We start from the raw sequence: 13,178 nt of genomic DNA, 5'->3' as shown, positions 1-13,178 counted from the left end.
TTATAGGAACATTAAGACTCTCAAATCCCCCTAGAGAATATGCAAGGGCAGCCTGAGGACAAGGCTACAGCAAAGTTGAAAAAGACTCTGCCTATTACTGCTGTCAGCCTTTGCCTGATTCTGTTCAGTGTTTGATTCCCTGCTGCCGGCCCTCCACAGCTCTGACGGGCAGGAGCACGATCCCAGCACAGGAGGGAAGACTGCCGAGCTGTGGGGCAGTGAAATACAGCACCCCTAAAGGGCAGGGCTGGACTAACAGCACCTGCTGCACCTCCCTGAGCTGCAGGGAGAACAAGCAGAGTCCTTCTGACACCTCAGGCAGCAGGACAGCCCCCCCAAGCCAAGCTCCACAATTAGAACATGTACGCATGCAGGGGGGCAGAGATCAGTGTGTCCCACCAGAGGGCATTTCAGAAATGCACACGATGCTGCCCAGGGCACCCATCCCCTCCCCACACAGCAGTGCAAGAGATCATCCCCAGCAAATGGAGAACCCATTGAGCTTCCACACACACAGAAGCTTCAGGTGCAAGCACATGGGCAGTGCCATGGAGAACTCAGCACATCTCTGTGCAAACCACTGTCTGCCTAGCGTGCTTCAGCTACCTAAGCAAAGGCACCTGTGATCAGAGTTGGGTTTGGTTTTGTTTCTTGTAAAAATCTTTCTTTCATTCAATGTCCCTTGGATTTCTGAAATTTATCCATAGTGCTTACTATCTATTTTAACTGTTCTTTTTACATAGCACTTTACGCCTTAAAGCCTGGAATATCATTTGTGGGGACATCTTTGTTTATTTATCACTGACTGTTTCACTGAGACTAGAAAACTAGTTCAAGAGTTAGGCTTTCCTTTGAAACAACAAACTTGGATTCAAATAATGCAGTCATACAAAATCCAAACTCAAATGAAAGCCACATCTGTTATTCCAGCACTTGCAGCCCACGCAGTACAGCATTTTTTCCATGTACAATGCTGACAAGAATATTTTAAGTGCCCAGCTTTCTTCCCCCCAATCCTTTTCGTTGTGTACTCCCAACAATTTTAATAACCTGAAATATTTGTAATATAAATGCACTGATTTCTTCCCTTCCCACGCTCCTTCCCAAGTAATTTCAGTTTCACTCCCTTGTTGTTCAACTTTCTTATCCTTGTTTGCTCTGAAGAATGTTCTGCTCATCTACGAAAAACATCTTTGACTCCTCTAAGTTACTCAGCTTGAATGCCAGAGAGTAAAGTGCCTTAGCAAGACTTCATGGGCACCTACGAGTTCCACACCAAACACATGCTCCAGCTAAGCCAAGAGAGAACCCAGAGAGACAAGAGGTGCTAAAAATAAGGACAAAGCAATATTCTTACCAAACTAAGGCATTCTCACTGTGAGGCACTGCAAGTTCAGCACTTGTGCAATTCATTTCTGTTAGGAACTTCTCAGAATACCAGCTCTATGAGAAATGCCAGTTTCTTAAAAAGAGAAATATTACTTGAAATCATTATTGACTACACAAAGACAGTTTTTCTTACAAGTCCTGGAAATTTAGCAGCTTTTCTATACTGCAGGTATTCACTCCAATGTATGTGCAGGAGAGATGTATGCAACTTCCCCCCCATCCTGAACAGTGCAATCCTTCATAAAAATATTCAGTTAAAAAAAAAGGCTGGAATCTGAAAATCCAAACGAACCTACTCTATATTTTTAAAATTTCATATTTTTTAACAAATACTAGAATACAAAATCCTATTAATCTAGCACAGATTTTTAAGGTAAGTTTTTTTGAAAATTTAATGTGAAATTAATATATTGTTGTTACTGAAAGACATTTTAAGAAAGCCATAAACACATTTTAACTAAATAACAATCTGGTTTTGTTTTATCAGTCTTAAGCTGACAGCAGCTTCTGCTAATGGAAACAGGAAAACATGCTACGGATCAATAAAGTTAAAATTAACCATTTCTAACTTCAGTTCTCACCCATCTCCTGTACTTTCTTCCTTCTTCAATTTCAGTGAAACAGGTTTGTGGATTTCAGTGAAACAGGTTTGTGGATTTCAGTGAACCTCATTCATTTGAAAACCTATAGCTCAGTAGGAGGGGCACTTTGTAAGAACAGAGCATTAACTAACTGATCCAAGCCCTGTTTGCCAAGTTAATACCAGATAAGACTTACAGAGTACAGAAAGCATTTATGCATAACTGAACACACCATGAATACTCCCTAAAAATCTGAACTGTGAAGTATTTGAAAAGCCAAGTCCCAAGCATAATAAAATGATCTTGAACTAATACAGTAGCAATCTACCAGCTCAGTTATCCAGAAAGGAGCATTTATTCTGAACATAAGAAAACTGGAGAGCTTTCTTCAAAGGGTCAGTTATTTGTAAGAAATTGCTGAGTACGGGATCCTTCTCAGAGCTCAAGATAATATAAAAACTTCAGAATACTTGGAAGTTCTGTAAGTACTAGTTCTGCTCACCAAGAATTAATTTGCAGTCTTTCATATATAAATTGGATGTAGTCCATGAAACACCTATTAATGCACAGAATTTATAACAGAGCCAATTTGCTTTTGTGCCAATATTCTGTATTGAATATACTGTTCCATTAGATCCTATTAAGATACCAACCAGCACTTGTAAGATTGAAATAACTGAAAAGATAAACCAGTTACAGCTGCATTTTAATACTTCATTTTTCTTCTGAAAGTAAGCAAATTGTTTTGGTTACAACCAAAGCTGAAGTTCAACAAATATTTTAAGATGGTGTTGCACTTAAAGCAGCAGTGCTGCCGTCCCCCACTGCTTCACTCTCTCGTTCCCATGCCCACAAAACCATTTGTGGACACCAGCACATTTGTTTGCTGATCTGTTCACTGTGCAGCTGTACAACTAGATTCTGCTGAAAAAAAGCCTAGAAAAAGAAAAAAAAAATTATTTTCATGACAGATTACTTTTCCTATCTGGCTTACTATACAGCTGCACAAACACCACTGTCCACGCACAAAAAAGAGCCACCCAGCTGTAGGTGGGAGCACCAGTTACTGATCTGGTTGATCTGCAGTCTAACAGAACATTCTGACAGAGCACAAATAAAACAAATGGCCACCTCAAAATGCACTCAAACAACATTGTAACTTATTTCCTGTTTAAAGCCATTTGAAAATAATTTCTCCAACTTTCCCTTCAGAATAGAATATAACAATATTTCTAATAAAGTATTAAAACCAGCTGCAGTACTTCTATTTTCTCATAACTTACACCACTATAACTACTTCATCCTTGCACCACATTGTAGTACTTGTGGTATGTTAGAAGGCATAAAAGGCAAGTCTTTGATGAGTGTTTAATACCTATATCTTTATAATAAACCTCTCTTCATCACTGCTACAATCAGAAAAGGAATTATGCATGCCTACTGCTAAGCCAATGGCTTATCTCACTTGAAAAAAACAGAAAAATTAATTTAGAAAAGCTGTCAATTATGGAAGTCCACTCAAACATGAGACTAAAGCAAACTTTTACATGTGCTATGCCAAGTTAGAGCCCAAGTTAGTGATTGTGAAGGCCATTCCTAGAACGAAGAGGTTTCAAACTATATACCATTGAATCAAATCTGTATTTTTAAATAAGGGATTTAGTTAATGAACCAACATCACAGACTTTTCTAAGGTGCTCTACCAACAAGCCACTCAAATTCTTCTTAGCAAAGTTATTCAGTCAAGAGAACAAACCCAAACTGCTACTCTTAGCAGGCAGCTACTGGAACCAGTGACATCTTGAGTTAATGAGCTCCCAAATGTGTCTTTGTTCAGTAACTGTGGGAGACAAAGGAGTTTGTGAAGGTGTCTTGGCAGATTCAGAAGTAACACTTAACCAGTCTGACACAGGAATAAAATAGCAGTACATATTTCAGCAGGCAAATCCACCAACAGAATAGCCAGCTGAACCACTTAGTGTCATTTTCATCACATTCCAGGTGAGACCTCAACAGAATTTGTGCCATTTCCCTGACATCATTTATTTTAACCAGGATTATTCTGAAAGATCTACCTGGCTACTCATTACAGGTTTGTGTGGTGATGGAGGCAACCATTCAAACTAATACAAATACTGACTGGCTCTAAAAATCACTCACCATGAACAATAAACCTTTCTTACCAAGGTATTAGCTCAGAAGGGACACAAGTTTAGGATGAAATAATGAAAACACAGAATTCAATATCCAATATTACTCTTCGTGCAAGATTAGAGACAGAAGAGGGACAAGGAAGCACAATATTACTGGTAATATGTGAGGCAGAAATATTAAGGGTCTGGCATTGCTTATTGTCAAGGAAAGTAAAACTGAAGCAAACTGTAACTGCATGTCCAGAATAAAAACCTGCAGAGCACGTGAGGCATCATTTTGGTATTTCACTCCTATTCAATCACTGCTTGATTGAATACAAGGAACTCCTGTATGACATTTTTAATAGGATATGGGCAAAACTCAGCAAAACATGTGGGGTTTTCCCATTGTAGAGATGCATTCCTTTTAAGCGTAGAACAATGTACTCCTCTAGGTGTTTCACTGTGAGAATATTTTGTTTATAAATATAATTAATCCTTTGTCTTTGCTGATTTACTGTTATCAATTAAGCTACAGTAATGGAGAAAATTCCAGTAAATTACTGTATCTATAAAATCTCTCAGGATGTTCCACAAATAAGTGGCAATTTGCCTTTCTCTACTTCATTTCTGTTTTAAGAACTCAACAACAGTACAATACAAGGCAAAGTATCATCTTAAAAGACTGGTAAAGTATTTTACATCACTCAGTGTAACTGTTTACTGCAATTAATTTGAATCACAGAGCTTGATACAAGGGAAACAACAATAATTTGCTATACTTGCTGCATTGTTATTAAAGCATCTCATTTTCATCTGTTCTTTCAGGAGTCAGCATTAACCCCTCACATTCTTCTCCCTACTACTGAACATACATTGTTAGCAAAAGCCAATGTAAGAATTTTTGCCTAAAGCCACCAAAAATGAACTTCTGTGACTCCGTATCACACTGCTAGACACAGATGGATAAATTTAGACTACCCACTTTAGAGAACTCAATCTCTTATCTGGAGTACAAAGACAGCAACTCAGTGAAAAAATAACTAGTTATGAGCATAATACAATGAAAAGCAAAATTTTGTATCTACATCCTGCTGCAGCTACTGAGTATTTATTTACTGAATGTATGGTCTGGGAGCAAGTGGACCCTGTTAATATAATGCAATGCCTCTGCTGAACAATTGCCTCAAAGCACAGTTCAGAACAGCAAGGATGGAAATCTATCCTGTTTATGTATTGTAGCAGACATCAAATAAATAGGAATATATTATATTTAGATTAAAAACTTAGTATTGCAAGGCAACCACGTCATTTTGCAACTGAGATACTGTCTTCTAGAGACAGATGTTCAGGTCAGCACAAAAAAAAAGCTTCTATATTCTGCAAATAGCACCAGACAATATATATGGCCTATATGATACCATTTGCATTTCATGGAATCAAAGTGCTTATCAGGGTGGTGGAGCCCTGGTGGGAAGAGGCCTTCCCTGACAGGAATGGTTACAGGAATTGCACAGAACCCTGGGAAGTAATGCAACCATCATGTGAAACACAGAATGCAATCTGCCACTGGCAGTGAAGCAGCTTTTCTGTACTGCTCTGTACAAGGTATGAATGAAGCAGGACTGAGAAGCAGCCCTGGCTCGCTGCTCCCCCTTGCAGGAACACTCACTTGGGACATTACTAGGGATTGAACTCAGCTGCCAGCTGTACAAATGACATATGGCTATCATGAGCAATCCTAGATGGAATTCTCGCTACTCAATCCTATTGAAAATGCACATCAATATTAACAAAGATATTGCTCAAAAAAAAATCCATAAAAAGAATCATATTGAACAATGTCTACTGAGACTACCTTGAGGATTACACACACTTTTCCTTTGTTTTTCTTTGCTGCTCCAATCTCAGTATGGTTGCATTCTATTATCAGCAATTAGCTGGTTAAAGGGTAACTATTTATAGATATCAAATCACCAGGTGTAAATAATTTATCATTTACAGTTATCTTTGAGAATTCAAGGTATTATTTTTGTCCATTAATAATCATCACCCTAATCAGCTATTTATGAATGTAGTGCAAGTCAGGTAATCTAGGTATCTGCATCTTTATATATAAATTTTATGACAAGCCCTGCCTGGAATTCATGTTGGATTACAGTGGTCTTTATTAGGACCTGCAATTGGTAATTATTTCTAAAGCATTTATAACCTACATGCAGAAACACTGCACAAAGCCTCTGTTTATTGTATTTACAATTTTATACAAATTCCGCATGAAACTTCTTTCATGCATTCTTAACCTGAAGAGCATTTTATCTCACATATGCATTTTATCTTATCTGACCAACCACTATGTAGATTGATGACTTTCAGACATGATCAGTTAGACAGCAGCTTCCAGTATTACAAAGACTTTCTCCCAAAGCTACATTGGTTCGGCTACCTCAGTGACTTCAGAACTGTGTCTTTATAACTTAGGATATTATTCAGACTTAGTCACACTTATTCAGATTTGTTTAATACTGACTTGTGACTGTCAACACAGAACAAAAAGAGGGGCAGGTTTCTCTCACAGACTTCATGAGGCTACAGAGAAGGTGACAGCCAGATGAGAATGAAGCTCCTGGTCACTGAGAGAGAAAGGCCAACAGCTGAGTCATTCCTGCTCTGCAGCAACAGAAAAAGCAGCCAGGAAATGGAAAGAGAGATGAGGCAGCACAATGTGAGAGGAGAACATTTCTAGTCTAATGAATCATGTCCCCCAGCATGGGTACAACACCCTACATGTAATTCCAACATCCCCTTCTTCTCAGAAGCTTTCCAGACTGACATCAGCAAACCATCATCTTCCAAGTCTTTTATGCTGCTTTCCAGCTTTCTGGGTATTAAAACCTGTACAGACTTTGCACTATCACAAGAGGTAATGAAAGGGACTTCAAACAATTATTATTTAGCTTCTTTACTCCTCAGATTTTTATTACATCCAAAGAGCCTGGAGCAATGGCACTGACTCAGTACTAAAAGACTGTGAATAGGGGGACTGACGCAGCACATACCTTTCTCTCCTTTAGGAGGTTACACCGTGGCAGGACATGGTTTCCAGCATTTCAATCAGTTTTTGAAATTTAGAAAAAAAAGGTTTTATTAGCTTTGCTTAAGTGGTACACATTTCCTTACCAGACCTTATTAGGTGTATTTCAAGTAATATCTCAGCTGTAATTAAAGAATGATGTAAGAGTAGTCTTAATTCTTTCTGCATTAAGTGTTACTTCAGGCCTTTATCAGTAAGATAAAATTACTAGTTTCATTTAAGATAACTTCAGTAGCCCACTCCCAAAGATAATACTTTTCAGATGATAAAATTGTTTTAAATAATTGCTCTCTAAATTAAGTTGGACTCCCACAGTAAACCAGGAAGTTATACAGATTTTCTTCACATTACAATAGAAATTGCTTCCCGAAAGGCATAAATTCTCCTAAGGAACTCACCCTGCACCTAAAGCTCAATCCTGTGAAAGAATACCTGCCTGAGGAACAGAACTGCCATTAAACTTTCCTTCTCTGAAACGTCTACTGGCATTTTTAAATGTGTTACAAAAAGTTAAGATAATCTGACAATTCTGAAAACATCCTAAAAAATCATATGCTGTGAAATACCAAGGGTTCTGACATCGTTGATCATCAAACTGAGAAGAAAATGGAATGAGGTTTTCTCATTCTGGTGTAATTTTCATTGCTGACACATGCAGTTATGTCTGTCCATCAGTTTGTACAGATGCCACCATCCTTCCACCAAATTTCACTATAGTAAATGACCAAATTGTAACTTACAGAAAAACTTTAATGAAGTTTGGCTTTTAAGTAGCTTTTGTAATTATAATCAGCAATTTCATCTGATGAAAACACATAAATGTTCTCAAATTGATTTACTTCATCACTGATTTATCAAGTGCCTATCACACATTCAAAACAAACTTCCACTTCTGTAAAAACTGTGACAGAGACAGGAATAAGTCTTTACAATAGGCACAGTCATGATCAAACGACATTGAAACTGGACAGCAAAGGCAAACAAGTCCAAACACAACTTCCTTTAAGACTATATACAAGCTTGAAGTCCATGCGATCTGGGCACTACTTAAACCTCTCTTGCTTTGCAGAAAATGTATTAAGAATAAAAAGAGTAAATTAAAGCTGCTTGACTGACTTAGTGAAGACCAGGAAGGAAACCTATGCCATGTTGGATATATTAAATTTGCCATACATATATATATTTATCTCACTGTCAAAGTAATGATGGTCAGCACGTGCTTTTTCACGTCAAGTAAACTTTCTTGAACATGTCTGAATTACCCTGATGATCCAGTTTAATGAAATTATTTTCTTGCAATGGTAGAAACATCTATTAAGACAAAGCCTGTGAGCATATTTGAATAACTTTAAACCACAGCTCAGCTGTAATTGCACATTATATGACTGACTGGATATATGCTGCAAACTTAATACCCGCGTTTTATGTAAGCCAACCTGGAAAGCACAAAGACCTACACAGATATTAATTGAAACAAAGCTCAATTTTTTTGAAATTTTTTTATGTAGCCAGCATCTCCAGTCATATCACCTATTCCAGATTGGTAACACTGTATAACCCCTCTGCACTCACCCATGGAAACTGACATAATGCCAATATGGAACTGCCACCATTAATCTCATCAAACACACACAATTAATTCACAGTCTGTCCATCTATCTACTAGACCCTATTCTCCTTTAGATATAGACTGCATGGCTGCATACTTTTTAACTCCAAAGTATGAGCTAAAAGCAGTCTAAAATAAAAATGCTGCAGGACACCACCACTAATTTTACTTTAACTATTAATTTAGCACAAGAATTTAGCTGGTAAAGTGTAGTGACACTGGTCAATGTTCTTGGGGACCTCGGTGGTTTTTCCAGTTCTTGTCTTACATTACCATGCCAGACTATTAGCCTAGAGAGTAACCATTAGTCCCTCACTTTGGAGTTACACAGCATGCCTCAGTCTGAATTCCCATTACCCTGCACATCTGAAGCAAAGCACATTATTCAGCAGAGGGAAATCAGACTGCATCCTCTGTTAAAGTCCAATTAAAAAACCCTCATATGATACCTTTTTAATATAGAAAGTTTTCTATTTTTATGTCCCTGTGTCAGTTACTACTATCCAAAGGGATACAAGAACATACCCACTGGAACATGCCAGGAATTACTTTTGTTAACTAGATGACAACTGCTTCCGCTCGGCTGAAAACTAACCAGGTCTTCCAGTGTGCATTTCTCAGTTCTGTATCAGACTCGAGGTTATCACAGGCTCCCTTGGTGTTATGGTACAAGATCCTACCTTAATAAAAAAAAACACATTATGATTGCTACTTACACACATACAGTGTTAGGAGTGCTAGAAACCAGGAGTATTTCTACTCAAGCAACTCTTGTTCAGAGTTTTATCAACTAACAGGCATGAACACTTCTACAAAGAGGCCCAAAAACGACAAAGATAGCTAGAGATTTTAAAGAGCAATTTTATTCCGCAGTTTCAACGTTAAGTGTGTATTTCCAAAGGACGCGGCATAAGCAGCAGAGATGGTTGAGAACAGGAAATCAGTGTTTTTTACTCATCCTTTCTGTGTCCGTACAGCACAGCGACAAAGCCTCCTGACCCTTCCGCCCTTACCCTTATTTAAGGTTACGTGCAGGTTACAGCACGAGTGATTTTTCCTCAGCTGTTAGCGCTAAATCCCAACCGTAAGCCCTCAAGATTTAAGCCCTCAGATGGCCTGGCTTGTTCATCACCCACCGTCCCAGGCTGCCCCCAAACACCACCAAGTCCTGCGGCCCCCGCACGGCCCCCGCACGGCCGCAGCGCCCACGCCGGGCGGGCAGGGCCGGCTCCTTCCCCCGCACCCGCGGCCTCCACGTGGCCGCACCGAGAGCGAGCGAGCGAGCGAGCTCGGCAGGGCCGGGGCGCGCCCAAAGCCGCACTCCCGGCAGGAAGGCTGCCGGAGGGAAGCGGCAGAGCGGGCACCGGGCGGCTCGAACCCGCCGGGACACGGGGCCCACCGCAGCCCCCGACCCCCGCCGCGCCCTGCCGCCCCCCTTTCTCTCTCCGCCCGAGCAGCCCGGGCAGCCGCAGCGCCGCCGCCACGTCCCGGGCCCCCGTTCCGGGCGCGGGGGCGGGGAGGATTTACCTGCCGCATGGTCGCCTCACGAGCAGAGGAAGAAAGGGGGTGGGGGATGCGCCAGGGCCGCGGCGGCGCCTCGCGCTCCGCCGCCTCGGGGGAGCCCGGGCGCGGCCCCCCCGCCCGCCGCCCCCCGGCCCCCGCGCGCACCCCGCGGCCTCGCGCCCCGCCGCCACGTGATGAGGCGGCCGCGCCGCCGCGCGCCCCTCTCGCCGCTCCGCATCGCGGGCGAGCCGCTGTCCGCTACCGCCGCTCGGTCCCCGCCGCGGCTCCTCGCCCGCACCGCCGCCCCCCGCCCCGGCGCGGCCCGGGCCGGCCGCCACCCGCTCCGCGGCGCCGGGCGGCTGTGGGGGAGGGCATGTAAACAAATGGGGTTTTATAGCTACCTCACTCGAGTGCCGTGTGCATCTCCCTCTCCGCTCGGTACCAAACCGCCGCGGCGCCTCCTCCTCCTCCTCCTGCCGCTCCGCCGGCGCTATTCACAGAGCCGGCTACGCCGCGCTCGCCCTGCACACGCGGCCCCGCAGCCCGCGCTGCCCAATGCGCAGCCATTTCCTCCAGCGCTACGAAAGTGGCGTAGCGGCCCTGCCCGCCCGCCCCTCGCTGCGGCGGCTCCGCGCACGGCCCGGCCATGGCCGCGGGGCCCGGGAGCGCCGGAGGGAGCGCCGCGGGCCCGAGGCAGCGCAGCCCTGTCCCGGCCGAGGGAGCCCGGCCCGGGCTGCTCGGGGGGAGCCGGGCCCGCGGGGCCGGAGCCGAGCTGCCGCCTCTGCAGCCGCCTGGGGAGAGGGTCCGTCCGCAACGACGGGGTATTCGTACCTTCCTATCGGGTACCTTCCGTCTCTCCCCAACAGAGAGCAACGGCAGGGTATTCGTACCTTCCTATGAGGGTACCTTTCGGGGCCGAGGTAGGCACTAACCCCGTTTATTTAGCTCCAGAAACTCCTGTCAGCCTCGCTCAGGCCACCAAAGCCTGTGCAGGCAATGAAGGTCTCCCCATGGCGAGGTAGAGCCCCTCGTAACGACACGCTCCACTCCTGGACAACAACTTACAGAGCTAAATAAAGCCCCCAAACCAAACCTTAGGTAAATCAAAACCCTCGCTAGCTCAACGCCGAGGATCAGGGGACATTTTAGTTTATAACGTAAGACCTACAATATAGTGGAGTCTTTGACAACAAATCATAGTTTAAAATAGACCAGCATGTTTTGTAATGGTTATTTATAGAAAGCACATTCAAAGGCTGAAGCACAGTTATAGGAACGTTTCAGATAAGTTTTAGGCTGTTTCATTTTTCTCTTGGAGAAATTCGCATACAATTTTCACAACATTTTCCTCCAAAAAATAACTAGTGCTTCCATTGCAGGCTTCAATCTGGAAGAAACCTGCAGTGTATCTAGAATGTAGCTAGAAGCAAGCCGACCTTCCCTCTATTTGTTAAGGATGCACACATTTTGCTTTTAGATTCTTATATTACTGAATGGAACTAACCTAATTATTTCTAAAAATGTTCCTTTGTTAAACCAGATGATTCATGCCAGCACTCCTTTAAGTCTGGCCTGGCAGAGCCAGAGTCCTGTCCTGTCCTATTCTATTCTAGTAATGTCTGAAGTCCAGGGCATACCCCATGGTTATCCCCCCCAAAAGCCTCCCAAAGTTACAGGATTTTTCCTTGGTAACATGTAAAAGATTACTTCTATTTGTTTAGCAACCTAAAGGAAGTTGTTACCTGTAAGAGTCCAAAAACCGTGTAAGCATTAAACTGAAGTCACGGTGCAAGAGAAAACCAGAGTAAACTTCTCTTGATGTGATAAATGTCCATTCTAATGCAGCTGCTGTACAAACAAAGACATGTAGACCTCTCAAATGACTTAAGAGCACATCAGCTCTGTGCATTACACTACACCAATATTTTGGTATGTGATGCTGAATCTTTTCTGATTAGTCTCTTATTTACCCATGGGGTTCATGTCTCAGTGACAGAATCTATAATTTCATATCTCCTCCAACATATTTTTCTCCCTTTAGTGTATTTATTTTTTGGGAAAAAAAAACCCCAACCATAATCCTTCCCTCATTTTTTGCTATATATCTTACCAAATCCACCACTAGAATATAAACCATACTAGTCCAAAGTCAGTGGCTCACATCAAGTTTTAGGGACTGATATAAAGTGATGATGAGGTAGTATAGCAAACCATTGCACCAGATCATTTTATATGATGATTTGAATGTTTTTTACCTTGAAGCAGGTCCTTTATCTCTCAGAATTTTAGCACAGCAAATAGAATACAGATCTGATTATGACAATAGTTATTAGACATCTATCACAGTGCCACTGTTGATGACTAGACATGACTGATTTATATTGCTGTTTGCTCTAGAAATAGATCCACTGAGTGGAAAAAGAAATTTTACAATTAAGTTTTCTTTTTACATTAGAATTTTTTCAGGGAATTGTACTCAGTAATAAATAGAGCATATGGGGTTTGTTACTTTTTCTGAGTAAAATTCAAGTAATGTAAAATCTCCTTAAAAAAATCAAGAACTCTAATAAAATGAAATAGTGATGCTACACAGCGACTTCCCAGAAACTCACCCAGCCCAGGTGTACCAATAAATAGATCTCTGTTAGTGGGTTCTCCTCCCCTCCAGCTGTTCCCCACTCCAACGTGTATCTGTTCATTGTAAATCCAGAAGGGGCCATTAGCAGGCCTGCCAGCGCTCTGCTAACATTTCCTGCTAACAAACGAGTCTCATTTGTAGTTGGAGTTAGGTTAGAACCTTCCCCGGCAGTCTGCTCGTGGCTTTCTCCTGATACATTGAAAAGCCTGCTTGTATCTAGAATCTTTTCCCT

At 42.2% G+C, this 13,178-nt stretch overlaps 1 protein-coding gene across 10 annotated transcripts in view; it reads right to left on the bottom strand.

Annotated features, from left to right (window-relative positions):
- SLC39A10 (solute carrier family 39 member 10) overlaps positions 1-13,178 on the bottom strand; it is a 72,463-nt gene that overhangs the window by 21,360 nt on the left and 37,925 nt on the right. The window contains exons 1-2 of one of the 10 annotated variants that reach the window (XM_030952187.1): positions 10,710-10,745; positions 9,401-9,485 (exon numbers count right to left, since the gene is read on the bottom strand). The exons of 2 other annotated variants lie outside the window; for them this stretch is intronic. Coding sequence is in view for 3 of the 8 variants with exons in the window: in XM_030952194.1 (XP_030808054.1) it covers positions 9,331-9,342 (12 nt within the window). In the remaining 5 variants the exon portion in view is untranslated. Of the gene's footprint in view, positions 1-1,357; positions 1,463-1,970; positions 2,526-9,330; positions 9,486-10,332; positions 10,430-10,709; positions 10,816-11,139; positions 11,265-13,178 lie in introns of those variants that run through there. 7 more of the 10 variants (XM_030952188.1, XM_030952192.1, XM_030952186.1 and 4 more) reach the window with 7 other exon arrangements.

Source organism: Camarhynchus parvulus, chromosome 7 (assembly GCF_901933205.1).
Source record: "Camarhynchus parvulus chromosome 7, STF_HiC, whole genome shotgun sequence".
Taxonomy (NCBI): domain Eukaryota; kingdom Metazoa; phylum Chordata; class Aves; order Passeriformes; family Thraupidae; genus Camarhynchus; species Camarhynchus parvulus.
This window is presented reverse-complemented; position numbering and strand designations above follow the sequence as displayed.